Genomic DNA, 26,035 nt, shown 5'->3' on the forward strand with positions numbered 1-26,035 from the left:
GGTGAAATGTGAATTCAAGTTGCCAGATGTGTAGGCCGTTTGTTAGAGAAAGGATAGAGGGGGTGAATGGTAGATTTTAGAGACCAGCACGACTACCCATTCGTGGTCAAGCTGAGAAGCAGAATGTTCAGGTTCCACGGTCACTTGGACCACTACGTGCCCAGGTTCTACCTGTCACCCTGGCTACGAAGGATGGGCCTGGCCCCTTTCCCGAGCAACACCCCTGTCAGCTGGTCGTTGCTGCCATACCTGTCCTTCATAGAGAAGTTCATTCAGGTCAACGCCTTTGACCACAGGGCCATCAGGCAGTGGTCAGCACGTAAGGTCCTGCAGGCACTGCAGGAGAAGGACGAGATGGACACAGTGGGGTGGTTCCCTGAGCAGACCGTCCAGTTCCTGGCAAAATGCCTCATCACCAGACCTCACCAACAGGCACCAAGACCTCACCTGGCTGGCGGTGAGAGGGGCCCTCCCAGTCCGATCCCTCCTGTATGCCCGGAACGTCGTCTCCACACCCCTCTGCCCACGGGAGGACTGCAGAGAGGAGGAGTCAGTGACCCATCTCTTTGCACACTGTGGGTTCGCGGAGAAGGTGTGGAGGAGGATGGAAGGGACAGTGTCGAGGTTCATCCCCAGCAGCTGTGTAACAGAGGACTCTCTGATCTACGGGCTGTTCCTGGGTACGCACACCGAGACCAACATCCGGTGCTGCTGGCAGATCATCAACTCGGTCAAAGACCCTCTTTGGTCGGCCCGAAACTTGATGGTCTACCAGCACGTAGAGCAGGGGTTCCAGCATGGGGTCCACGGACTTCTCGGTTAATGGTAGGGGTCCATGGCATAAGAAGGGTTGGGAACCCCTGCTGTAGAGGAATGCTCTTGCCTGGCACGAACATTGAAGCACAGTGCAGCCAGCGGAAAGACTCAGAGGGGAAGGACGGCAGTTCTTCCGTAACCACACATAGAAGAAATCAGCTGGTTGGGGAAGCCCCTCGAACAACAAAAGGGTGTGGGGGGGGCTATAGTTTGACCAAATGATACTAAGAATGTAAAAATTTTTTTTATCCCATTAATTTTACTTGTGTATATATTTTGTTACAAATACAGTTCATTTTTGAGCTCAAGTCTCCCTCAGCCAGGCAGGGAAAGGGTGTCAGACAGGGGAATCTGATGCTTCAGTCTGTCTCTCTCCGTCTCGTCGTAATACTCTTTCTCCATTTTCACCCTGTCTCTAAATCTCCATAACAGATCAGAAGACGCTGGAAATGATGCGGAAACCGAGGTGCTCGCTCCCCGACATTATCGGCACCTCGGAGATGATGAGGAGGAAGAGGCGGAGGAGGAGGAGGCGGTACGCGCTCTCTGGGAGCGCCTGGGAGAAGAAGGTTCTCACCTGGAGGTGGGCGCGACAGCTTTCTAACGAAGGGTGTCGAGGGGAAGGGAAGGCCGGGCCGCTAGCAGGCTTGGGGTGGAGCTCACTGATCTGCCCTAGCGCGGGGCGAGGGTCGTCCCGTTCAAAATGCCTCAAGGACTGGCCAGTGGGGAATGGGAAGTTATCGTTCTTGACAGGAAAGTAAGGTGAGATCTGGGGAGCAGTGGGGACTTAGGAGGTCATACGTGGGTCACCAAGGCTGGAATGCAAATAGAAGAGTACAGCACAGGAACAGGCCATTCAGCCCACAATGTTGTGCCAAACCAGCTAAAAATACCCAAACACTCATCCCTCTTACCTTCATCATGTCCATATCCCTGCATTTTCCTCACATCCATGTGCCTATCCAGACATCTCTTAGAAGCCTCTAATGTATTTGCTTCTGCCTCCATTCCAGGCACCCACCACTCTCTGAGTGAAAAACTCACCCCTCACACCCCCCTGTGAACCTACCCCCTCTCAACTTCAAAGCATGCCCTCTTGTATTAGATACTTGAACCCTGGGAAACAGATACTATGCCTCTATAATCTTATAAACCTCTATCAGACCTCTCTTTATCCTCCAACGCTCCAGAGAAAACTATCCACATTCGTCCAGCCTCTCGTGATAGCACGTGCCCTCTAAACCAGGCAGCATCCTGGTAAACCTCTTCTGCACCCTCTCCAAAGCCTCAACTTCCTTCCTATAGTGGAGCGACCAGAACTGTACATGATGCACCATCAATAACTCTCAGAGACGGGAGACAAATGACAGGCTTTCATTAGCTGCAAGAAATGACCACACAACATCCTGGAGACTGAGGGGGGAAGCAGTGCCTCCAATCGCCTTTATACAGGGGGTCTGTGGGAGGAGCCACAGGAGTAGTCAGCGGGGGGGGGGCTTGTCCAGATGTAGTTCACCACTGTAGACAACACTCCAGATGTGGCCACACCAGAGTTCTGTAAAGTTGCAACATAACCTCTAGATGTTTTGAACTTACAGTAAGTAATTCTGAAGTTTAGAGTGTCTCTGTTTATGGGAAGAGGAACTCAGTCAAGATTAGTTTTATTTGTCACATGTAACTATAACAAGTGTGAAACATTTGAGTCAATGGCCAACACGGTCCCAACATGTGCTGGAAGCAGCCTCTATAACGTACTCACAACTTATTAACCCTGGCCATACAACTTGGGAACGTGGGAGGAATCCAGAGCACCTGGAGGAGATCTAGGCAGTCACAGGGAGAACAGAGACGACAGACAGAGGTGCGAATTGAACCCCTTGAATTAAGCACCTTACGCAGATGTATAAAGCTCGGGGCCACCTCTTACAAATCTGATGGAGATGATTGATGAGGTTAGGGAGGTGGCCGCTGTCCGCATTTGACATACTTATTTGTTACTCATTGAGACAGAGAGTAGATCTTCAAGCTGCACCCTCCTAATCACAGGACTATTTGCAATGACAACTAACCTACCAACCGGTAGGTCTTTGGACTGTGGGAGGAAACCAGAGCACCCGGAGGAAACCCACACAGTCACAGGGAGAATGTAGAAACTCCTTACGGGAGGCGGCAAGAATGACGCAAGTGGAAAGCATTTGACTGCGTCCCTTATGGTCGGATAATCCGGTGGACTGTTCCCTGGTGACTTGGTGGATTGGATCCAAGACTGGCTTGGCCCACTTCCTACTCAAAATAGTGAGCAAGCATTCCCCAATAGCGAGCAACAACTCAAAATAGTAACGTAACTCAAAATATTGAGCAAACATTCAAAAATAATGAGTAACCTAATTCAAAATAGTGAGCAAAGAAGCATGTTTACTCCAATAAATAACAGGTGCATGTAATCCAGCCTGTCATTCCACTGCTCGAACACGGGACAGCAGCCCTGCCAGGGCCTAGCTGAGCTCACCACGCTATAGCACTTTTGCGCCTCTCACCTGGTCTGCAGTAGCAGGCAAGGCCTAGGCTTGAGGCCTAGTCCTCGCTACAACTGAGGCTACACAGCTCCCATGTTGTCCGTCCCTCCATCAGATGAGAGTAATACCTGTGTGTTATCACCGTCCAATAGAATCCCAGGGGAATACTGCACCAACTTCGCTGCTTCCAAGTAGCGGGCAGCAACTGAGGGCACTTGTGGTTAGGGTGGTAAAGAAGCCACTTGACACGCTGACCTTCATCAGTTGGGGCATTGAGTACAACAACTGGGAAGTCATGTTGAGGCTGTATTAAAGCTTCATTTTGCCACGTTTGGAGTATTATGCGCAGTTCTGGTCACTGCATTACAGGAAGACAGACAGACAGACAGACATACTTTATTGATCCTGAGGGAAATTGGTTTTCATTACAGCTGCACCAATCAAGAATAGTGTAGCAATATAAACCCATAAATAATTAAATAATAATAAATTAATCATGCCAAGTGGAAATAGGTCCAGGACCAGCCTATTGGCTCAGGGTTGGCCACAGGCAGGAATGACTTCCTATGACGCTCAGTGTTACATCTCGGTGGAATGAGTCTCTGGCTGAATGTACCCCTGTGCCTAACCAGTACATTGTGGAGTGGATGGGAGTCATTGTCCAAGATGGCATGCAACTTGGACAGCATCCTCTTTTCAGACACCACCGTCAGAGAGTCCAGTTCCACCCCCACAACATCACTGGCCTTGTGAATGAGTTTGTTGATTCTGTTGGTGTCTGCTACCCTCAGCCTGCTGCCCCAGCACACAACAGCAAACATGATAGCACTGGCCACCACAGACTCGTAGAACATCCTCAGCATCGTCCAGCAACTTCACGAGGATGTGAAGTCTGAGGAGAGGGTGCAGTACAGGTTCAGTGGGATGTTTCCTGGGCTAGCGAGTGTTAACTGTCAGAGGAGGTTGGACAAACTTCGATTGTTTTCTCTCGAGTGGTGGAGAGGGACCAGATAGAAACGTCTGAAATTATGATAGGGCAGGCATAGTCTTTCTCCCACTGTGGAAATGCCAAAATCCAGAGGGCAGAGCTTTAGAGACGGAGGGGCAGAGCTTGAAGGATATGTGCAGTTCGAGTTTGTTTTGTTACACGGGTGGGTGCCTGCGAGAGGAGGTGGTGGAGGCAGATACAATAGCAACGTTTAATAGACGTTTAGTCAGAAAGGTGAACAGGCAGGAGACTGGAGAGATGTATGCAGGCAGACAGGGGACTAGTTTATTCTGGCACAATGATGGGCTGAAGGGCCACTCCCTGTGCGGTGCCATTCTGTGCTCAGTGACCAGAATGCTACAAACACAAATGGCCAGACAAAGCCTGGAGCTGTTTTCCAGTCAGTGTGGTCCCAGTGGACTGAGTGGCTCTGATAGATTTTCTTCAGTTTTTTTTGAGATGTGCAGAACAAGCTCTCACAGGCAGCATATTCTGCCTGTCTGCTGCCTGCTACCCCTCTGTGTACATTGTATCCTCTTATACTTTCTCCAGTTCCCCTAACAACTGAGTCCGGCTTCTGGCAGCAGGCTCCACGGCCTGAGGGAGAGGTCAGGGCGTACCATATGGTGACAGATGGCCACCACATCTGAGCCCTCGGCCTCCGTCCTCGCTGCGCTACTGACAGCTGCCATTAGATCTTATTAGGATGGCCTCAGTAGATCCGCCCACCCTGTGGTTGCCGTGGAAGCGGGCCTACCTGGGAATCCAAGATCATCAGCCCTAAACGTACAGAACTGTGCAAAAGTCTTAGGCACACATATATAGCCAGGGTGCCTAAGACCTTTGTTCAGTGCGGTATTTGTCAACATGGGGCGGAGAGGGAGTTTGTAAATCTGGTAGGAGCAAAGACTGTTGGGAATGGCGAGGGTGGAGTGCCTCGGGAGGGCTGTGCCACAGGTGGCAGAGAGGGAGTTCCGGGGGTGGACTGGTGGGGGGGGAATTGGTGTGGGTGCAGACACACCCAGCCCTCAGAGACCAGAGGAAGTCATTTGATTCCAAACAGTTGGTTTATTGATCATTACAGAATGTCTCCCTGGTGCTTCCCACTCCCTGGCCCTCTTCACAACCGTGATTCCCCTCTCCCTGCCCCCTTCCCACTCTCAGTCCACAACATCCATATCAGAATCAGGTTTATCTTCACTCACTTGTCGTGAAATTTGCTTTGCAGGAGCAGTACAGTGCAAAACATAAAATGATGACAGTACTGTACAAAGGCCTTGGGCACAAGTATATGGAAGGGAGCCTGATTCTTCGGCACAGTACTGTAGAATACTGCAAAACTAAGACCCTGGTGAGGCTGCACATGAACTATGGTGCACAGTTTTGGTAACCCTCTTATAGGAGAGAAACTGAAAAGAGTGCAAAGAAGATTTCCAAGGATGTTGTTCGAACTCAGGACTGAGTTGTAGGGAGAGTCTGGACAGGCTAGGCCTGGAGCATAGGAAACTCATGGGTGGCCTTATAGAAGTCTATATGGTCAAGAAGGGCGTAGATGTGGTGGATGGACGCAATCGTTTTCTAGAGGAAGCCAAAACTAGACACAAACAGTAGGTTTAAGGTGAGAATGAGAGGATTAAAAATAGACCTGAGGAGGCAGCTTCTTCACGCAGAGGATGGTGTGAAAATATGGAGTGAGGTGCGAGAGGAAGTGGTTAAGGCAGGTGAAATGACGGCATTTAGATGATTACACGGACGGGAAATGTTTGGAGGAATACAGGACAGAGGAGGGGAAATGGATCCAGCTTAGGCTGCCTCTGTGGACAACACTGACAGAATGCCTGTATCCATGCTGTATCACCCTTTAACACCAACCAGAAGACATGCAGCGACTCACCAAACTCAAGATAAGAATTTTTTTTTTGAAACCGTACAAAGCTAACCATGGCAAAAGCCCTCAAGACCTCAACTCTTCTGTTAAAGCTACCCCAACCTTGACTGCTTTCTGGTTTATCCACGCCTCCCGATCCTCTACATCGCTTGCTCTGCTCTGCCACCACATCATTCCCTCACATCTTCTCTCAATCCTCCTCTATAGAAGTCCAGATTTAAACAGAAGGTCATTGGAGCAACACCTTTAGGTAGCCTCCAACCTGACGGCATGAACATCAATTGCTCCTTCCGGTAATACTTTCCTCCTCCTCCTCCCTTTTTCTTCATTTCCCACTCTGGCCCCCTTTTTAACTCTTCACCTCACCTGCCTATAACTTCCCCCTGGTGCCCCTCCTCTTTCCCTTTCTCCCGTGGTCCACTCTCCTCTCCTGTTGGATTCCTTCTTCTCCAGCCCTTCACCTGAGCAGAAAACCCTACAAACTGTAGTGGATACAGCCCAGCCCGTCACGGGTAAAGCCCTCTCCGCCATTGACCACATCTACAAGGAGCCCTATCACAGGAAAGCAGCACCCATCATCCAGGCCATGCTCTCTTCTCACTGTTGCCATCAGGAAGAAGGTACAGGAGCCTCAGGACTCGCACCACCAGGTTCAGGAATAGTTATTACCCCTCAACCATCAGACTCTTGAACTAGTGGGAATAACTTCATTCAACTTCACTTGCCCCAGCACTTTCAAGGACTCTTCACCTCATGTCCTCAACACTTACTGCTTATATATTTATAATGATTATTCTTTGATTTTTTTTTTCTTTTTGTCTTTTGCACACTGGTTGTCCGCCCTGTTGGTACGGTCTTTCATGGATTCTATTATGGTCCTTGAGATTTGTTGAGTATGTCCACAAAAAAACGAATCTCAGGGTTGAATATGGTGACATATATGAACTTTGAACCTCCCAGCTTCTTACTTCATCCCCCCCCCCTTCCTGGCTTCACCTATCACCGGGTGACTGTCGAATCTTATTCCGTGTCGTTAAGTGTCCTCAGGCACTCATCCAGGTAATGCCGGAATGGTTGTCTGCGCCTTTAAGTGGCGATAGTGACGCCATTACGCACGTGCAGGATAACGGGGGGGACCATTTTGCTTTCTGTTGCCGAAGCTGGTGGGGCGTTGGAATCAAGTTCCCCCAGAGCTACTGGGCTGGGTGAGGAAAGATTTTCACGAGTAAAGAACTCGATGCTGGATAGCGTGGCTTGCAAAGTTCCTCACTGGCCGAGTGGAATTGCCACTACCGTATTAGTACCATATTAGTTTTGTGCGATTTTCTTTGTATTTTTATACCGCATACGCAATTGGTCGATACACAAGTGTGTGGACCGAAGGTTAAACGGAGATTGTAATGGCGGGACCTGATTGTAAAGTCGTTCGTTTTGTTTTAAGACCCTCTTCTGACACTTAAATATCTAAAACAGATAAAGGAATTAAAACCCGAAAAAGAAGTTGTCCTGAGTGTGTACTTTTCTCCGGGCTACAACACCTTCTAGCTTGTGCTCTTTGCCCCTCTCCCCATCTGGCATCTTCCCCCTTCCTTACTGGTTCTGATGAAGGGTGTCGGCCCAAAGTATCGATTCTTTACTCTTATCCATAGATGTCGCTTGATCGGCTATGTTCCTCTGGCATTTTGAGTAAATTAAACGCAGCTAGTTGGGTGAAAACAGCTACTTCTGTTCTCAATTCATTTATGCCACTTTGTCCTGTATGTGCATCACCAGGTCACTGCTCCTGCCTTTAAAATTGCCTATCCCAACTCTTCCTCCTCTCTCCCACAGGGTCAATAAGTATCCACAGGTAGCTGCTTTCCGGAATCAGGACACAGTCACTAATTTGCTATACCATGCCTTCCGGGTGTGGAGCAATGTCTCGCCTTTGGAGTTCCAACAGTCGAGCGGGGATGTAGATATCCTCATTGAGTTTGGGAGGTCTCAGCATGGTGACGGATACCCGTTTGACGGAGCAGGGGGCACCTTGGCGCACGCCTTCTTCCCAGGGGATTATCCGATATCCGGAGATACGCACTTTGACGAAGACGAGGTCTGGACCTACAACAGTAAGTATCGTCCCAGCGTGCGCATGTGCACAGAGGGCAGTCCATACCTCACTGCCCAGTCAGAAAAACTCTGAGCCAGGGGTTCCCAACCTTTTCTATGCCATCATCCGAGGGGTCCGTGGGTTGGGAATCCCGGCCTCGTTGTCCCATCAAACACTGTAGGAAACCAAAGCACATGCTACGTGTAGAATAGGTTTCTGTAAACCATTAATCCAATGTCTCCTTCATCACTAGGTCCAACTACCTGAAGGGGCTCTGCCGTTTCACCATGGCTGATACATTTTTTCCCCTCAGCCCCAATCTCCTTCCTTCTTCCTGTAGCCCTTCAGGCCCTGACTGATCAAGAATCTATCAACCTCTGCCTTTGGTATAAGTAAAGACTTGGCCGCCACAGCCGTCTGTGGCAAAGAATTGCACAGATTCGCCACTCTCTGAGATTCCTCCTCATCTCCGTTCTAAAAGGGCGCCCCTGTATTCTGAGTGAGGACTGTGTTGATTAAAAATCAAGCACATCCTCTTTGTATCGTCCTGTAACGCACTCCATCAGGTTGACCGCCATTGTGCCGAAGGAGATAGGAGATTCTGCGAGGCATCTCCAGAGTTGGACCAGATGCCAGAGGTCACAAACGATCAGGGAGGGTAGTGGAAGTGCCCAGCTGGCCAAGTGGTCTCGGAGCGGAGGGAACCTGAGCCGTCCTTTCAGTTCAAGCAGCCTTCATCAGTACGGGAGAGATGGGGGATCAGACCCTGCCAGTTGCAGGGTGGCCAGATGACAAGAACAAAGGGGAGATTTGTGAGAGGATGCAAAACGAAAGTGTCAAGGCTGAAGCTACTGGTATTGGAACAAAAGGATAACACCCAAATTGAAACAAAGATATAGCTACGGTGTTCTGTGGGAAATAGTAACATACCTTTCTGCCCATCCTGCTCATGCTGACTATCAAGTACTTATTAAGTACTTATTAAGTCCTATTTACTAATACCTTGGGGATTCAAGTGCTCGTCCAAATGCTGTGAGGGTTTCTGCCTCCACTACTTGCTCAGGCAGTGCATTCCAGAAAAGGTACTTGATGCACCATCAATAACTCTCGGAGACGTGAGTCGAGATTGGCTTTTATTAGCTGAAAGAAAGCACTGTCAGCAGCAAGAGACCATCACACAACATCCTGGAGACTGAGGGAGGGGCAGTGCCTCCAATCGCCTTTATACCGGGGTCTGTGGGAGGAGCCACAGGAGCAGTCAGTCAGTGGGGGGGAGGGGGCGTGTCCAGACAGGTATATGTAGTTCACCACAGTACTGCCTTGGATCTCCTCTAAACCCCTTCCTTCTCACATCGAACCGACGCTCTCTCGTCTCTGTCATGGGAAAAGGTTTCTGTCGACGCACTCTGCGCCACTCATAATTGTGTTCACCTCTATCAGGCTCCTCTGCTCCAATGAAAACTAAGTCAGTCGACCCAGCCTTTCCTCAGAATGGAAACACTCCATCCCAGATCCCAGTCTACATCCTGGTGTCTCTCCTCAGCACCTTCTCCAGCGTACTCACTCCCTTCCGGTGATGACCAGAACTGGACACCGTGTCCCGGTGTTTTACAAAGTTGCATCACAGTCTCCCTACTTTAATGTTCTCTGCCTGGATAGTGAAGGCACGGTCTTCCTCGTTATCGTATCTACCTGTGCTTTCACTATCAGAGGTCCCTCTGTTCCTCAGTAATTCCAAGAAGCCTGCCATTCATTGGATATCTCCTTCCCTTTTAGAACACCCAGAATGTATAATTTCTTCCTGACCTGGATTAAGTTCCACCTGCCCAACATACACGGTGATCAATTCCGATAATAATTTCCACCTGTCCCCACCACTAAAGATCATGTCATCAGCGGACCTACTAACAATGGCTCCGACATCCATATCTACCTGGTTAACGTGTATGACAAGCAGGAAGAGTCTCTGAGTTACAGCACTGATCCTGGCCATAAAAGCAACACTCTGCCATCACACTGTCTCTACTAGTATCCGGCTAACTTTGAGTCCACTTTAACTAATTACCTTGGATCGAACCTTTTTGGACCAGCCATGTACATTCATATATAGAGTTATATAACACAGGAACAGGTTTGTGCTAACCAAGTTGCTACGTAGGCTAATTCCATTTGCCTGTGTTTGGCCCAAATCTTGCTAAATCTTTCCTATACATTTCCCATTCCCATAACCTTCCCATACATCTCGATACACATTTGCCTGTGTTTGGCCTAAATTCTGCGAAACCTTTCCAATCTGTGCAACTGTCCAAATTAACATTCCCTCTAATTTTTTTTATATACAGCTGTACAGACCAACCATTGCTCTGGTTCCCTTCCAGTTCAGGTACAACCTGGCCCTCTGGGCCCCTGCCTCAGGAGCGATCCCAATGATTCAAGAACCTGAACTGTTCCCTCCTACCCCAGCACCCCAGAGACACATATGTCGACCTCCCACCTCTCCCAGATCCTCAGGGACACATTCATTGACCTCCCTCCTCCTGCAGCTCCCCAGAGACATGTTCACCTTTCCTAGTCTATTCATACCCTCTCTACCAAGTGGTACCAGGAGCCATCGTTAAGTGCCATGTCTATGATGCGGGCGATTGTGGTTTCGACCGTGATTATCCTCGGCAAATTTTTCCACAGAAATGATTTGCCATTGCCTTCTTCTGGGCAGGCATCAGGAGAAAACCAGAGGTTACATCCTGCTTTTAAACCTCATGCCTAATTCCCCTACTTCCACTCAGCAGGACCATTATTTCCTCTGCCGGTGTCATTGACAGCAATTTGTGTAAAAGTGTTCAGCTGGATCAGCACCAGCTGGGCTGAGCTGAGTATTATGCAGTATTTTGTTACTACTTGGAAAAATTTGATCTAATTGATCAGTCTGGGACTCCCAGTGGAAAAGTAAAAGCCATTCTGACTTTCTTTGACCTAACATTTACCTTCCCAAGCGTTGAACAGTCCTGACCCTCTGAACCTTTTCCTCTGATTGAGGGCAGAGGATTAAGGAGAGAGGAAAAATATTTAGCAGGAAGCTGGTGGTGTCAGATGAAGCCTGGACAGGCATGGAGGAGCTTGCTTTGGTGATGTGCGACTCCATGACCACTGATCTACCTGGGTATCTGCTGAGGAAGTCCATGAGGCTGGGTTGGAGAGTTGCCAAGGGTTGTGGACAAAAGTCAGCACTTGGCTGGAGTTTTGGACAGGACCATGCTGTGTACTGCTGTCAGGTGTCTTAAACCAGTTGCCGGCCTCCGCGACGTCTACCTGGCTTTTGTCACCGAGATCCAGAGGAGGCTTGTTGATTCCCCTGCAGCAGGAGGTTCCGATTTTCCTGGGATATGACGGGTCCATCTGTGTCCATCACTAAGCTGTGACTCACTCCCCCACCCCCCACCGGGGGCGTGCCCTCGGGAGATTTCTTTTCTCTCTGGCGGGGGAGCTGCCTTCAAAGTGACAGGTGACTCCCACAGCAAGCGTTGGCCACGCGAGGGCACGGTCGCCTCCTGTGATACTGCCCCCAGCGGGTGGAGGGGATGGCTCTGACTTGTGGGAAGGATGCGAACGGTGAGGGTGTAATCCAGGCCATGTCCACTTTGGGAAGCCCCCCAGGTTGGCTGTAATGTGGGTATAAGGGTATGAAGTCAACCAGCTGTACTAACTGTCCCCTGGTCAGCCCGTTCTCCAGCTTGCCCTGCTCGGGAGCCGGTCACACGACCTAGGCTTGCTCGGGAATTCCACAGCGTACAGTAAACGGCTTCCTGCGTGAGTCCAGACACGTGATGATTCTGTCCCGGTACCTGGTGAGGAAGGGGGCCATGACTGGAGGCCGCCCACTTTCTGAGTTAGCTAAGGGCATTCAGTCCGCTGTAGTTTCGTGAGCCTAGGCGGACCCATCTACCAAAGCTGGTGAGAAGTTGTCTCTGCTCTTTGAGCCTTTGAAGAGGCCGCTCCTCGGGATTTGACTGGCACTTGGTCTCAGTGAAAAGGAAGGGCAGATCTGATAGGGAGTTTTCTTGTCTGCCTACTCGGGCTCAGCCAGGTTGGCCATTCCCAGTTCTGGGCAGTGGGTCACTTCTGGGATGAGCGGGAGTTGGGTGGATCCATCCAGGTCTCCCTGGACAGGGGTTGTGTTACATTCACTGTGGGGTGTGGAACTACCAGGACTGGTAGCCATCGAGGCGTATGGGATGTACAGTGGGCAGGGAGGACAATACCTTAATTTAACATTTGGAGTCAATGAGTCATACGGCACAGAAACAGGCCTTTCGGCCCAACTCTTCAATACTGGCCATTCTTCCCATCTAAGCCTGCAGTTCTCTTTAAACCTTTCCTATCCATTTACCTGTCCAAGTGTCTTTTACAGGTTGATGATATACCTGGGTAAGTAAGTTTTGCCCAGGTCCATTTTAAATTTTTCGCCACTCACCTTAAACTTAGGACCTTTAGATTTTTGTTTCTCTTCCCCTGGGAGAATGTCTGTGCGCATTCACCCTATCTGTGCCCCTTGCGAATTTATACACATCACTAAGTTTGCCCCTCCATCTCTGACATTCACAACCTCTCCCTGTAACTTGGGCAGCATTCCCATAGATCTTCATCGCAAACTGTGCACACGGTGCAGCCTCGCCAACAACTGTACAGGTGGTCATCCCAGTTTGTATTGCTCAATTCCCTGACGGATGAAGGACAGGGTCCCGAACTTCTCCTCAACCGCCCTGTCCACCTGTGTACGATTGTCTACCTATTTGATTTCTCCCAACATAAAACAACAGATGCTTGGTAAAGAGTAAATTCCTTGTGGGATCGTAAAACCCCTGTAGAAGGTATGAAGCTGGTTCCATTGATTCAGGGTGAAACCTCCAGTCTGATTTGTGTATCCCTCGGTCCTTGTAACCCAGGTAAAAGTGGTACAGACCTGTTTGCTGTTGCCATCCACGAGTTCGGACACGCAATTGGCCTCGGCCACTCCTCTGCTGGACAATCGATAATGCAGCCTTACTACCAGGGTCCGGCCGGAGATGTACAGAGTTACCAACTACCTCAAGATGACATCTATGGGATTGAACAACTGTACGGTTAGTGTTCTCCTGCAACAGAAATAATCCTCCCTGCTTCCTAAATTTCCTTAGTTTGTCTCCAGTCTCTCCTCTCTCCATACCTTAAACAACCGTCTCTCACCTCATCTGAAATCTCTCCTCGCTATCTCTCGTCACTCAGTTTCTCTGTCTCCATATGCAGTGTTGCTTCCCGATATCTCAGTGAGTCCCTCGTGCATCTCTCTCCTGCCATTTCACCATTCCTTGTGGAAAAAATATGTCTCACGAATCTTCTTTCAACTTTCCTCCTCTCACCTTAAATTCATGGCCTCTAGTGTTAGACATTCAAACCTGGGGAAAAGATACACGTTTTCTATCTTGCCTGCTATGTACCTCTAAACTTCTGACAGGTCTCAGTGATAGAACGCAGCTGGACCACTCTTAGTCTGACCTCTACCCTTTGACCTGTTTGGCATTGGTGACCTTACCAAGAGTCAACGCTTAAAGCCCTGACTCCAGCCAACATAGCACTCCGGGTCACTGAGGCAAAACAAGACAAGGCTGTGGTCCTCTTGGAGGATCCAGCAGAAGATGCCTCTGTCTCTCCAGAGAAAAATGACCCAAGTTTGTCCAACCTGTGCTTTTAGCACATGCCCTCTAATCCATTCGACATCCTGATAAACATCTTCTCTACCCTCTCCAAAGCCTCCCACATCCTGTCTGTAATGGGATGACCTGAACTGAATGCTACAGTCCAGGTGTGGTCTAAATGGAGCGTTAATGAAGCAATAAAGCTTTATAGGTCCCACTTAAAATTCTTACGTCTCTTCCTTCACCCTGCTGAACACAGCAAAGTTTGATCTCCATCTCCCGACCCATCAGCCACCGTCCAATAGATGCTGTGTTACTGCCTGCTACGCCGCTGGCGTTTAGGGCAGCAGTGACGGTCCTCCGTCTCTCGTGGTGTTCAGGGCTTCCCTCATCATGCCAGTAGCTTCCTCTTCCCCTACTGTCAATCATACAAGTCCCGGGTGGGGACTCAGGAACACCGTCACACTCAGATGTAGAAGGAATCTTCATTGCTGTTTCTGTATCAGTTCTGTTTGATCAGTCAAGGTTGTTAGTCTTGAGTCTTGAACCTGGAGGACCAGTGGACCACTCAGTCTGACCTCCAGCCTTTGACCTGTTTGGCATGGGTGACCCTGCCAAGAGCCAAAGCAACGTAGCTCTCTGGGTCATTGAGGCACGGAAGCCTCCAAACCCTACGACGAGGTTGTGGTCCTCTTGGAGGATCCAACAGATGATCCATCAGCATCTCTCCCACTGTCAACGAAGTTCTACCACAAGACGTAACTTCCCTTTTCTCCCCCCTTTCAACACTTCACACAGATTGTTCCCTTGATGACTGCTGGTCAGTTCTTCCATCTCTAGCAACCATCCTCCTTCTAAAGCCCACGCAACTGCAGAAGATGCCACTCTGGTCTTCAAACCTCTTTGCACCAACCAGGGACCAAAACAATCCTTCTGGGTAAACCAGTGACTCCTTTCCTGTCCTGGGCACAGTACTCAGTGTTCACAATGTGGACTCTCTACACCAGAGAAACCAAACCGAAGGTGGGTAGACTCTGCAGAACGTTTGCATTCCGTGTGCAGCGGGAACCCGGAGCTTCTCGTTTTCCAATTCTCCACTTGAATTCTCCATGGCACTCCCGCCTTTCTGCCTGGGGCTTCTCCAGCATGGGCCAATGCAACTTGAGGAGATTTGCAGCCTCTGAACTCAAAGTCCATAACTTCGTGTTCTCAGTCTGGTCCGGAACCGGCCAATCCACCAGTGACACAGGCTGAGTTAGTCGCTCAATTAACACCCACTGGACAAGTCCGACAGGTCTGCACATTGCAGGCTTTACGTCCTTTATGTTCTGGCAACTTAATAGTCCTCCGCTTGAAAAACTTCCAAGGTCTTTCTCTCCCTCCAACTTATTGCTCCCAAAACTGGGTGGCCACTGAACCCAAACAGAGGTATTTCTGGTGTTCTGTCCAGTTCTCCCTCACCTATTCTAAAAAACTTAAAGCCAAATAGTCTTCTCTCTTTCCCAGTTTTATTGCCTGGAAACATCATCTCCATTCCTTTCTCCACAGATGCTGACTGACCTGTTAGGCAAATCCATTGTTTCCTGTGTTCAGCATTTGTTTTGGCTGTTCAGCGTCAGACACGTGAATAATATTTTGTTTTTGACTTCTGTGCGTCTCAGTGAAGCCTCCATCAAATTGGAATTGGTTTATTATTGTCACATATAACCAAAAATTTTGTCTTGTGTATTGTTTGTACAGATCGATCAAGTCACTACACTGTGCATCGAGGTAGAACAAGATAACAGGATAACAGTATAAAGTTTTCAGCTACCGAGAAAGTGCAGTGCAGGTAGACAGTAAGGTGGGAGATCATAATGAGGTAGAGTGTGAGGCAAAAAGTCCATCGTATCTCCTAGGGAACCATTCAATAGGCTTATAAGAGTAGGAAAGAAGGTGTCCGTGAGCCCGCTGGTACGTGCTTTCGGGCTTTTGTTTCCCCCTGCCTAATGGGAGAGGGGAGGAGAGAGGATGTCGGGGGTGGGTGGGGTCTTTGATTATGGGGCGGCAGAAGTGTAGACGATCCATAGAGGGGAGTGCTCCCCAACTCTTCCTTTGCTGCATTGATGACCGCGTCAGCGCTGTTTCGTGCACCCACGCTGAGCGCAGCGATTTCATCACCTTTGCCTCCAACTTCCACCCTGCCCTTAAATTCACTTGGCCCATTTCTGACACCTGCCTTTCCTTTCTTGATCTCTTTGTCTCCATCTCCGGAGCCAAACTGTCAACCAGCATCTTTTATGAACCTACTGATTCCCACAGTTACCTGACTACCTCTTTACCCACTTTGTCTCCTGTAAAAATGCTATTCCCCTTTCTCAGTTCCTTTGTCTCTGCTGCATCTGTTCCCAGCACATTGCAGATGTCCTCCGTCTTCAAAGACAGGGTTTCCCTTCTTCCACCTTTGACCCTGCCCTCACCTGCATCTCCTCCAATTCCCAGATATCTGCGTGACCCCATTTTCCTGCCACCTTAACAGGGACAGAGTCCCTCTTGTCCTAACGCGACACCGAATGAGCCTCCATCCAACACATCATACTCCACAACTTCAGCCATCTGCAAAGGGATCTTACCACCAAACAAATCTTTATCTCACTCCCTTCCCTCCACCTTCCAGAGGGACCACACTCTCTGTAATTCCCTGTCCGTTCATCTCCCTCCCGGCACTTACCTCTTCAAGCTGCCGAAGTGTTACACCTGCCCATTCACCTCCTCCCTCAAACAGCCCTTCCAAGTGAAGCAACACTTCACCTGCTCATCTGCTGGGGTTGCCTATTCTATCCAGGGCTCCTAATGCAGCCTCCTCCATTCTGATGAAACCCTTTGTATATTGGGGACCGCTTTGTCGAGCACTTCCACTCCATCTGCCAAAAGCAGAATTTCCTGTTGGCCAACCATTGTAATTCCACTTCATGTTCCCCTTCTGCCATGTTGGTCCATGATGAAGCCACTCTCAGGGTGGAGGGGTAACACCTCCCACTCTGTAGCCTCCAACCTGATGGCAAGAACATTAATTTCTCCTTCCAGTTAAAAAAGCTTTTTCCCTCCCCTTCTTCTCTTCTCTACTCTGGACTCTTACCTATTCTCACCTGCCTATCACCTCCCTCCCCCCCGGGTCCCCTCTCCTGTGGTCCACTCTCCTCTCCTATCAGATTCTTTTCTCTCCAGCTCTTTGCCTTTCACACCCACCTGGCTTCACCCCTCACCTTCTAACTGTCCTCCTTCCCCTCTGCCCACCTTTTTATTCTGGCGTCTTCCCCCTTCCTTTCCGGTGTCGGCCCGAAATGTTTATTTCTTGTGTTCCACAGAGAGGAGGCTGGTTTCTGTGATGAGCTGAGCTGCGTCCATTACTCTCTGCTGTTTCTTGCGGTTCCATACAGAGCAGCTGCCAAATCAAGCTGTTATGCATCGAGACTGGATATTTCTTTAGTCTCCTAAAGAATTAGAGGAGTCAGTGAGATTTCTTGACCATGATCTCTATGTGGTTGGACCAGGACAGCTGCTTTCACGCCTAGCAACTTGAAGCTCTTAACCTCAACACCACTGATGTAAGCAGGAGCATGTGAAGTCAATGACCAGCTCTTTGGTTCTGCTGACAACGAGAGAACATGTCTTGACGACATGTCACTTAACTCTCTATCTCTGGCCTATCGCTGTGTGGGTTTTGACCCATTATGGTGGTACCATCTGGCTGTAGGTGAAGTTGGAGCAGAACCTGGCCACACAGTTACAAGTGTACAGGGAGCAGAGGACTGGGCTGAGGCTACAACCCTCTGCCCCACCAGCGTTCAGAATAATCCAGACCGCTTCGCATTGTGCTTCTCAGAGGTGGACCACAGTTTTGGGAGACGTTGGAGATCAGGGGTCCACGGACCCCTGGCCTAATGTTATTGGTCCATGGCATTAAAAAGGTTGGGAACACCCTGCTGTAGCTTGATAGACTATAGATTCAAAGAGACAACTGGAGCAGGTATCAGGGAGGGGTGATGGTGATAGGACACCCTGCAGTGACACTCACTCCTGATGTCCCAATCCCTTTCCCCCTCTACACGCACACAATAGGAATGTGTTAGAATGCACTCCACCTGCCTGATGAGTACAGTGCCAACACCTCTCAATAGCATCAAGGAAAATCCCAATTTATCCATGCCAACCTGAGCTAGTCTCAAGTACGTGGCTCATACTTTTCCCATCCTTCTACCTTCCAAGTGTTTGTTCAACCTCACAAGCGTGCCTCCACCACTTCCTCTGGCAGCTCGTTCCACGTACCCACCACCCTCTGGGTGAAAGCCTCACCCCTCAGCTCGTTCCATAAACCCACCACCCTCTGGGTGAAAGCCTCACCCCTCAGCTCATTCCATAAACCCACCACCCTCTGGGTGAAAGCCTCACCCCTCAGCTCGTTCCACGTACCCACCACCCTCTGGGTGAAAGCCTCACCCCTCAGCTCATTCCATAAACCCACCACCCTCTGGGTGATAGCCTCACCCCTCAGCTCGTTCCACGTACCCACCACCCTCTGGGTGAAAGCCTCACCCCTCAGCTCATTCCATAAACCCACCACCCTCTGGGTGAAAGCCTCACCCCTCAGCTCGTTCCATAAACCCACCACCCTCTGGGTGAAAGCCTCACCCCTCAGCTCGTTCCATAAACCCACCACCCTCTGGGTGAAAGCCTCACCCCTCAGTTCGCTCCAGAAACCCACCACCCTCTGGGTGAAAGCCTCACCCCTCAGCTCGTTCCACGTACCCACCACCCTCTGGGTGAAAGCCTCACCCCTCAGCTCGTTCCATGTACCCACCACCCTCTGGGTGATAGCCTCACCCCTCAGCTCGTTCCATAAACCCACCACCCTCTGGGTGAAAGCCTCACCCCTCAGCTCGTTCCATAAACCCACCACCCTCTGGGTGAAAGCCTCACCCCTCAGCTCGTTCCAGAACCCCACCACCCTCTGGGTGAAAGCCTCACCCCTCAGCTCGTTCCATAAACCCACCACCCTCTGGGTGAAAGCCTCACCTCTCAGGTCGTTCCACGTACCCACCACCCTCTGGGTGAAAGCCTCACCCCTCAGCTCGTTCCACGTACCCACAACCCTCTGGGTGAAAGCCTCACCCCTCAGCTCGTTCCATAAACCCACCACCCTCTGGGTGAAAGCCTCACCCCTCAGCTCGTTCCATAAACCCATCACCCTCTGGGTGAAAGCCTCACCCCTCAGCTTGTTCCACGTACCCACCACCCTCTGGGTGAAAGCCTCACCCCTCAGCTCGTTCCACGTACCCACCACCCTCTGGGTGAAAGCCTCACCCCTCAGCTCGTTCCAGAACCCCACCACCCTCTGGGTGAAAGCCTCACCCCTCAGCTCGTTCCATAAACCCACCACCCTCTGGGTGAAAGCCTCACCCCTCAGCTCGTTCCAGAAACCCACCACCCTCTGGGTGAAAGCCTCACCCCTCAGCTCGTTCCACGTACCCACCACCCTCTGGGTGAAAGCCTCACCCCTCAGCTCGTTCCACGTACCCACCACCCTCTGGGTGAAAGCCTCACCCCTCAGCTCGTTCCATAAACCCACCACCCTCTGGGTGAAAGCCTCACCCCTCAGCTCATTCCACGTACCCACCACCCTCTGGGTGAAAGCCTCACCCCTCAGCTCGTTCCACGTACCCACCACCCTCTGGGTGAAAGCCTCACCCCTCAGCTCGTTCCACATACCCACCACCCTCTGGGTGAAAGCCTCACCCCTCAGCTCGTTCCACGTACCCACAACCCTCTGGGTGAAAGCCTCACCCCTCAGCTCGTTCCATAAACCCACCACCCTCTGGGTGAAAGCCTCACCCCTCAGCTCGTTCCATAAACCCACCACCCTCTGGGTGAAAGCCTCACCCCTCAGCTCGTTCCATAAACCCACCACCCTCTGGGTGAAAGCCTCACCCCTCAGCTCGTTCCAGAAACCCACCACCCTCTGGGTGAAAGCCTCACCCCTCAGCTCGTTCCACGTACCCATCACCCTCTGGGTGAAAGCCTCACCCCTCAGCTCGTTCCATAAACCCACCACCCTCTGGGTGAAAGCCTCACCCCTCAGCTCATTCCACGTACCCACCACCCTCTGGGTGAAAGCCTCACCCCTCAGCTCGTTCCATAAACCCACCACCCTCTGGGTGAAAGCCTCACCCCTCAGCTCGTTCCATAAACCCACGACCCTCTGGGTGAAAGCCTCACCCCTCAGCTCGTTCCACGTACCCACCATTCTCGGCTTGAAGAAGTTTGCTCTCAGGCCTCCTTTGAATTGTTCCGCTCCTCCTTAATCCTACCCCCGTGAGAGCCTCAGTAAGCTCTCGGATGACGATGTCCGCTGCAGCCACGGTGCACGGGCGGTGGAGGGAGTGATAGCTGCCTGTCAAGCGAGTTGTTTTGCCTCAGATGCCATCGAGGGGTGTTGGCGCCCCACTGCCGCCTCACCAGCGCCGGCCTGCCCGTCGTCAAGGACATAAATAAAAGGCGCTGGAAAAGGGCCAGTAACATCTCGAAGGATCTCACCCGCCCTGCTCACAGGCTCTTTGCCCCAGTCCCGTCGGGGTGGAGGCTGTTTGGCATCCACACCAGGACCACCAGACTCAAGAAAACTGTTAGTTACCCCAAGCAGTAACACCTCCACCCACTAACTCATCTCCAACCATTTCTTCATCACTTTCCTATTGGAGTCACCTGAGTAACAGACATTCCTGCGCCTGGTTTTACTTTATGGACTTACATCAACCTATTTATATGAGCTATCTTATATTTAATGTTGTTTATTATTGTGTTATCTTATTGTGGTTTTTTCTGCTGCATCAGACCCAGAGAAACAATTATTTCGTTCTCCTTTGGACTAGTGTACTGGAAATGTCATTTAAACAATCTTGGGTCTTGATTTGTCAGGCAAGCAGGGTGTGATCTGCCTCTTGCCCGCGGAGGGCTGATGGGGGTTGTGTGGCCGTCAGTGGCGAGTCCCCCTCAACAGGGGATCTAGCTGTTGTTGCCACTGAACTTGTGGTTGCCCCAGTCAGGATCTCAGCTCTGCCTTCAGCCTTATCACAAAGATCATTTATTTATTCCCAAGCTGCCTCACGTCCCCTATTTAGATGCCATTGCCGGTTTCTGAATTCCCTTTTATACTAATTGCCATTTCCTTCTCACACTGACTCTTTGTCCAAGTTTAATTTTCAATTCCCGTATCAGCCTCCTATCTTCAGCCTGGTTCTCACTGCGCTGATCACCTGATAGGCTCCACAAGACGCCTTTTGTCCTTCCAAAGTCGTCGTCTTCTCCTCTGTAACCCAACAAGAATTTCAATCTCTTGAATGTCAGAGTCAGGAAGTCATGTTGCAGCTGTAGAAAAGTTTGGTTAGGTCACACTTGAGGGAGGTTCTCAAAGCTTGCAGTGGGATCTGGACTGGCTAAAAAAGAAAGATGGAATTTAATGCAGACTAGCGTGAGACCTTGGAAGGACAAACCAGGGTAGGACCTGCACAATGAACGCGGGGCATTGAGGAGTGTGGTAGAACAGCGGATCTGGGAATATAGGTCCATAATTCATTGATAGTGGTGTCACAGGTAGATAGGATCATAAAGAAAGCTTCTGGCACATCGTCCTTCATAAATCAAAGTATCGTGTGCAGCAATTGGGATGCTATGTTGGTGAGGGACAATTTGGAGTATTGCGTGCAGTTCTGGTCACCAGCCTATAGGAAAGCTATCAATACGATTGAAGGAGTGCAGAGAAAATTTGTTGCTGGGGTTGAGGATCTGAGTTATAGGGACAGGTTGAATAGGTTAGAACTTTATTCCTTGGACTGAAGGAGAATGAGGGGAGATTTCACAGAGGTATACAAAATTGAGGGGTTGCAAACAGGTTTTCCCCGCTGCAGTTACATGAATCTAGAACTAGATGTCATGGGTTAAGGGTGAAAGGTGAAATATTTAATGGGAACCTGAGGGGTAACTTCTTCATAGAGGTTGGTGAAGTGTGAGATGAGCTGCCAGTGACATGTGGGTTCAATTTCAATATTTAGAAGAAATTTTGGTAAGTACATGGATGGGAGGGGTATGGAAGGCTATGGTCCAGTTGTGGGTCAATGCATCTTGGAGCTTGTGGGCCAAGATGCTTGGAACAACCAACCAGCCAATTTTCATATAAAACTGCACGACAGTGAACCTCGGAGAAGTGATGCCGTTTGTTGTTACTGCTTTTTGTAGTAATTTTTTCTGATATTTAGAAACTTTTCATTTAATTATTGGACTCCCGAGCGGGTCCAATATCCTTGTGGGCAGGTTTGCTAGAGTTGTTCTGCAGGGAGGGGGTGCGGTTCAAACGAATTTGGCTGGGGCATGGGAACCGGAATGATGAGGATGAGGTAGTTGGTTTACAAACAGAGGGAATGTGTAGGGAGACTCCTAACACCGGCAAAATTGCAGTCAACAGGATGGGTTGTAATGTAAAAGGCAGACAAAATCAAAAAGCATGAAGACAGGACTGAAGGTGTTCTATCTGAATGTGCACAGTATATGGAATAAGCTAGATAAACTTGTAGCACAGTCACAGATTGGCAAGTATGATGTTGTAGGCATCCCTGAATAATGGCTAAAAGACGATTATAGCCGGGAGCTTAACAACCAAGTGATCATAATATGATTAAATTCACCCTGAAATTTGGAAGGCACAAGATATATACATCCCAAAGATTCAGAAGTATTCTAAAGGCAAGGTGACGCAATTGTGGCTGACAAGAGAAGTCAAAGCCAACATAAAAGCCAAAGAGAGGGCATATAATCCTCTAAAATTCTAGTGGGAATTTAGAGGATTGGGAAGCTTTTAAAAAGCAACAGAAGGCAAATAAAAAGTCATTAAGAAGGAAAAGATGGGATACAAAAGTAAGCTAGCTATTAATATTAAAGAGGACACCTAAAGTTTCTTCAGGTACATGAAGTGTAAAAGAGTGACGGAAGTCGATATTGGACCGCTGGAAAATGATGCCTGATGGGTAGCAATGGGGGACAAGGAAATGGCAGACAAACTGAATAAGTGTTTTGCATCAGTCTTCACTGTGGAAGACACTGGCAGTACGGTAGAAGTTCCAGACATCAGGGGTCAGAAATGTGAGAAGTTGCCATTACTAGGGAGAAGGTTCTTGGGAATCTGAAAGGTAGATAAGCACCTGGACCAGACAGTGTACACACCGGAGTTCTGACGGAGGTGGCTGAAGAGATTGTGGAGGCATTAGTAATGATCTTTCAAGAATTACCAGACTCTGGAATGGTTCTGGAAGACTGGAAAACTGCATATATCACTTTAACCTTCAAGAAGGGAGAGAGGCAGAAGAAAGGAAAGTATAAGCCAGTTAGTCTAACCTCAGAGGTTGGGTTGATGTTGGAGTCATTTGTTAAGGATGTGGTTTTGGGGTACCTGATAAAGTAGGCTATAATCAGCATGGTTTCCTCAAAGGAAAATCTTACCTGACAAATCTGTTGGAATTCTTTGAAGAAGTAACAAACAGAATAGGTAAAGGAGAATCTGTTGATGTTGTTTACTTGGATTTTAGGAAGGTCTTTGACAAGGTGCCACACATGAGGCCATTTAACAAGTAGTATTATTAATAAATGGTATTACAAGAAAGATTCCAGCATGAATAAACCAGTGGCCAATTGACAGGAGGCGAAGAGCGGGGGAAAGGAAGCCTTTTCTGGTTGGCTGCCGGTGACTAGTAGTGTCCCACAGGAGTCTGTGTTGGGTCTGATTCTTTCTACGTTATATGTGTAACACTCACCCAACAGGCTGGTATATGTCTAGGGGAAAAGGAGATCCAGCCACACACCAACCCCACCTCCCGTACACGCAGGTGCTGTGAGAATCGAGTTTATGCCTCGCGCCCGCCCACAGTATCAAACCCACAACAAATACCGTTTTGAAATACACTTTAAAGAGTTTACTAAAATTAAGAGTATTAGGCAATACAATATATACACAAGGAAAAAAAACAAAAAGGCGCCAACGTATCAAAGTTCAGTCAGTTTAGTGCACATCGTTGGAGCTCAAACATCGAACCATTCGACCCCTCGTCGCTTGCCTCCGACCTCCACGTCGTGCTCACCTAGGACCATGCCTGGTGGTTTTCCGAGCAGTGCAGCGCACGTCCACCTTCCTCGACGTCTTCCTCCCGGCTCTCTACCAAAAGTCCGCGAAAAACCCCTCCCCCAAGTTCCCAGCCTCACAAGACAAAGTAACATTCCCCATTGGTTAACAAATGAATACAATCACCATATCAACAAGTATAAAGCAAAACAACTGCGAGAGAAACACTTATCAGACAAAGAAGCATTCCTACTCTGAACAAACCAAAAAAAACCCATTTTGAGTAACATACACAGCATGCCCTCATGGCATTACCAGAGTTCCCCAACGCTTCTTGCAACACACAAAACCCAACCCAAGTGCAGAAAACAGTGACATAACTACCCAGAGCAGTAGAAATCACACTCGGTTCTCCCGGTACCACATCTGTCAACCGCTCCGGGGGGGGCGCCTAATCCTCTGAGATCTCCATACCCCTTCTGCCCCACTGGGCTCCCTCGTCACCTGCGAACCCACTGTCTCGGACACCCCAGGTCTAACTGACAGACCCTCACCCCCTTCCTCACGGGGGTCCTCCCTCACCTGAGATCTCTCCGGCTCATACTCGGGTTCCACCCTCTCTCCCATCAATGTTGGCTGCCTCTCCATCTGACCCTCAAGACCTTCCCTCCTCTCACCCAACTCAGTATGGGAAGGGCCAGGAGCCTCCTCTCCTGGTACTGGAGCACCAGCGAATGGGAACAGGGCCCACTCATCTGAGTAGACCTCTTCCGAATCGGTAGCCATTCCCGGGTGAGGGACCCGTCCCCGCTCTTCAGCAGCGGGCTCTTCCCTTTCTCCGCGTCCTCTCAGAGTCCTTGTACTAGGCGTAACCTCCCACTCGGGCTCCTTATTCACCTGCACCGCTTGACCCAGTGGCAGCAGGTGATTCCTATGGAGTACCTTGATAGGCCCTTTCCCATCCTTAGGTTTCACCTGGTAAACGGGCAGGTTCGGCATCTGGCTCTCTATTACATAGGGGCTGGCCGCCCATCGATCTGCCAACTTGTGCTTACCAGGGAGTCCCAAATTCCGTAAAAGGACCCGGTCGCCCGGTAATAATTGCTCAAACTTCACCTTTTGATCATACCGCATCTTATTCCTCTGGTTTTGTTTGGTAGCCGCCGCCTCGGCCAACTCGTACGCCCGCTGTAACTCCCTCTTCATGTCGGACACGTACTTTAGATGGGACTTCCCGGGAAATTCACCCACTTCACCCCCAAAACACAAGTCAATGGGCAACCTCGCTTCCCGCCCGAACATCAGATAATAGGGCGAGTACCCTGTAGCATCATTGCGAGTACAATTGTAACAGTGAACCAATTGTCCAATATGACGACTCCACCTGCTTTTCTGCCCAATCTCCAGCGTCCCGAGCATATCCAACAGGGTCCTGTTGAACCTCTCTGGCTGAGGATCACCCTGGGGGTGATAAGGGGTAGTCCTGGATTTCTCAACCCCACCATAGTCAGTAATTCATGGATAAGGCGGCTCTCAAAGTCCCGCCCCGATCACTATGGATTCGCCTGGGAAGGCCGTAATGAACAAAATACTTCTCCCTTAACACCTTCGCCACTGTCGTCGCCTTCTGATCCTTAGTGAGAAATGCCTGCGCATAGCGAGTGCAATGATCAGTGATGACCAAGACATTCGCGGTGTTGTTGGTGTCTGGCTCAATCAACAGGAAATCCATACGTACCAGGTCCAGAGGTCCCGCACTCTGCAAGTGCGACAGTGGAGCCGCCAACGCTGGCAGGGTCTTCCTCCGGATGCAACAACTGTATCCCCTACAGTATTCTTCAACCTCCCCCCTCATCCGGGGCCAGTAGAACCGGTCTTTGAGTAATCCATAGGTCTTTTCCACCCCCAAGTGTCCAGAATCA

General features: G+C 49.8%; 1 protein-coding gene across 1 annotated transcript in view; it reads left to right on the forward strand.

The window, feature by feature from the left end:
- Positions 1-26,035, forward strand: part of LOC132383094 (matrix metalloproteinase-17-like) — a 59,459-nt gene that overhangs the window by 15,326 nt on the left and 18,098 nt on the right. The window contains exons 3-5 of the mRNA XM_059953880.1: positions 1,249-1,399; positions 8,039-8,316; positions 13,241-13,417. Of these exons, the coding sequence (XP_059809863.1) occupies positions 1,249-1,399; positions 8,039-8,316; positions 13,241-13,417 (606 nt within the window). The remainder of the gene's footprint in view (positions 1-1,248; positions 1,400-8,038; positions 8,317-13,240; positions 13,418-26,035) is intronic.

Source organism: Hypanus sabinus, chromosome 29 (genome assembly GCF_030144855.1).
Source record: "Hypanus sabinus isolate sHypSab1 chromosome 29, sHypSab1.hap1, whole genome shotgun sequence".
Classification (NCBI taxonomy): domain Eukaryota; kingdom Metazoa; phylum Chordata; class Chondrichthyes; order Myliobatiformes; family Dasyatidae; genus Hypanus; species Hypanus sabinus.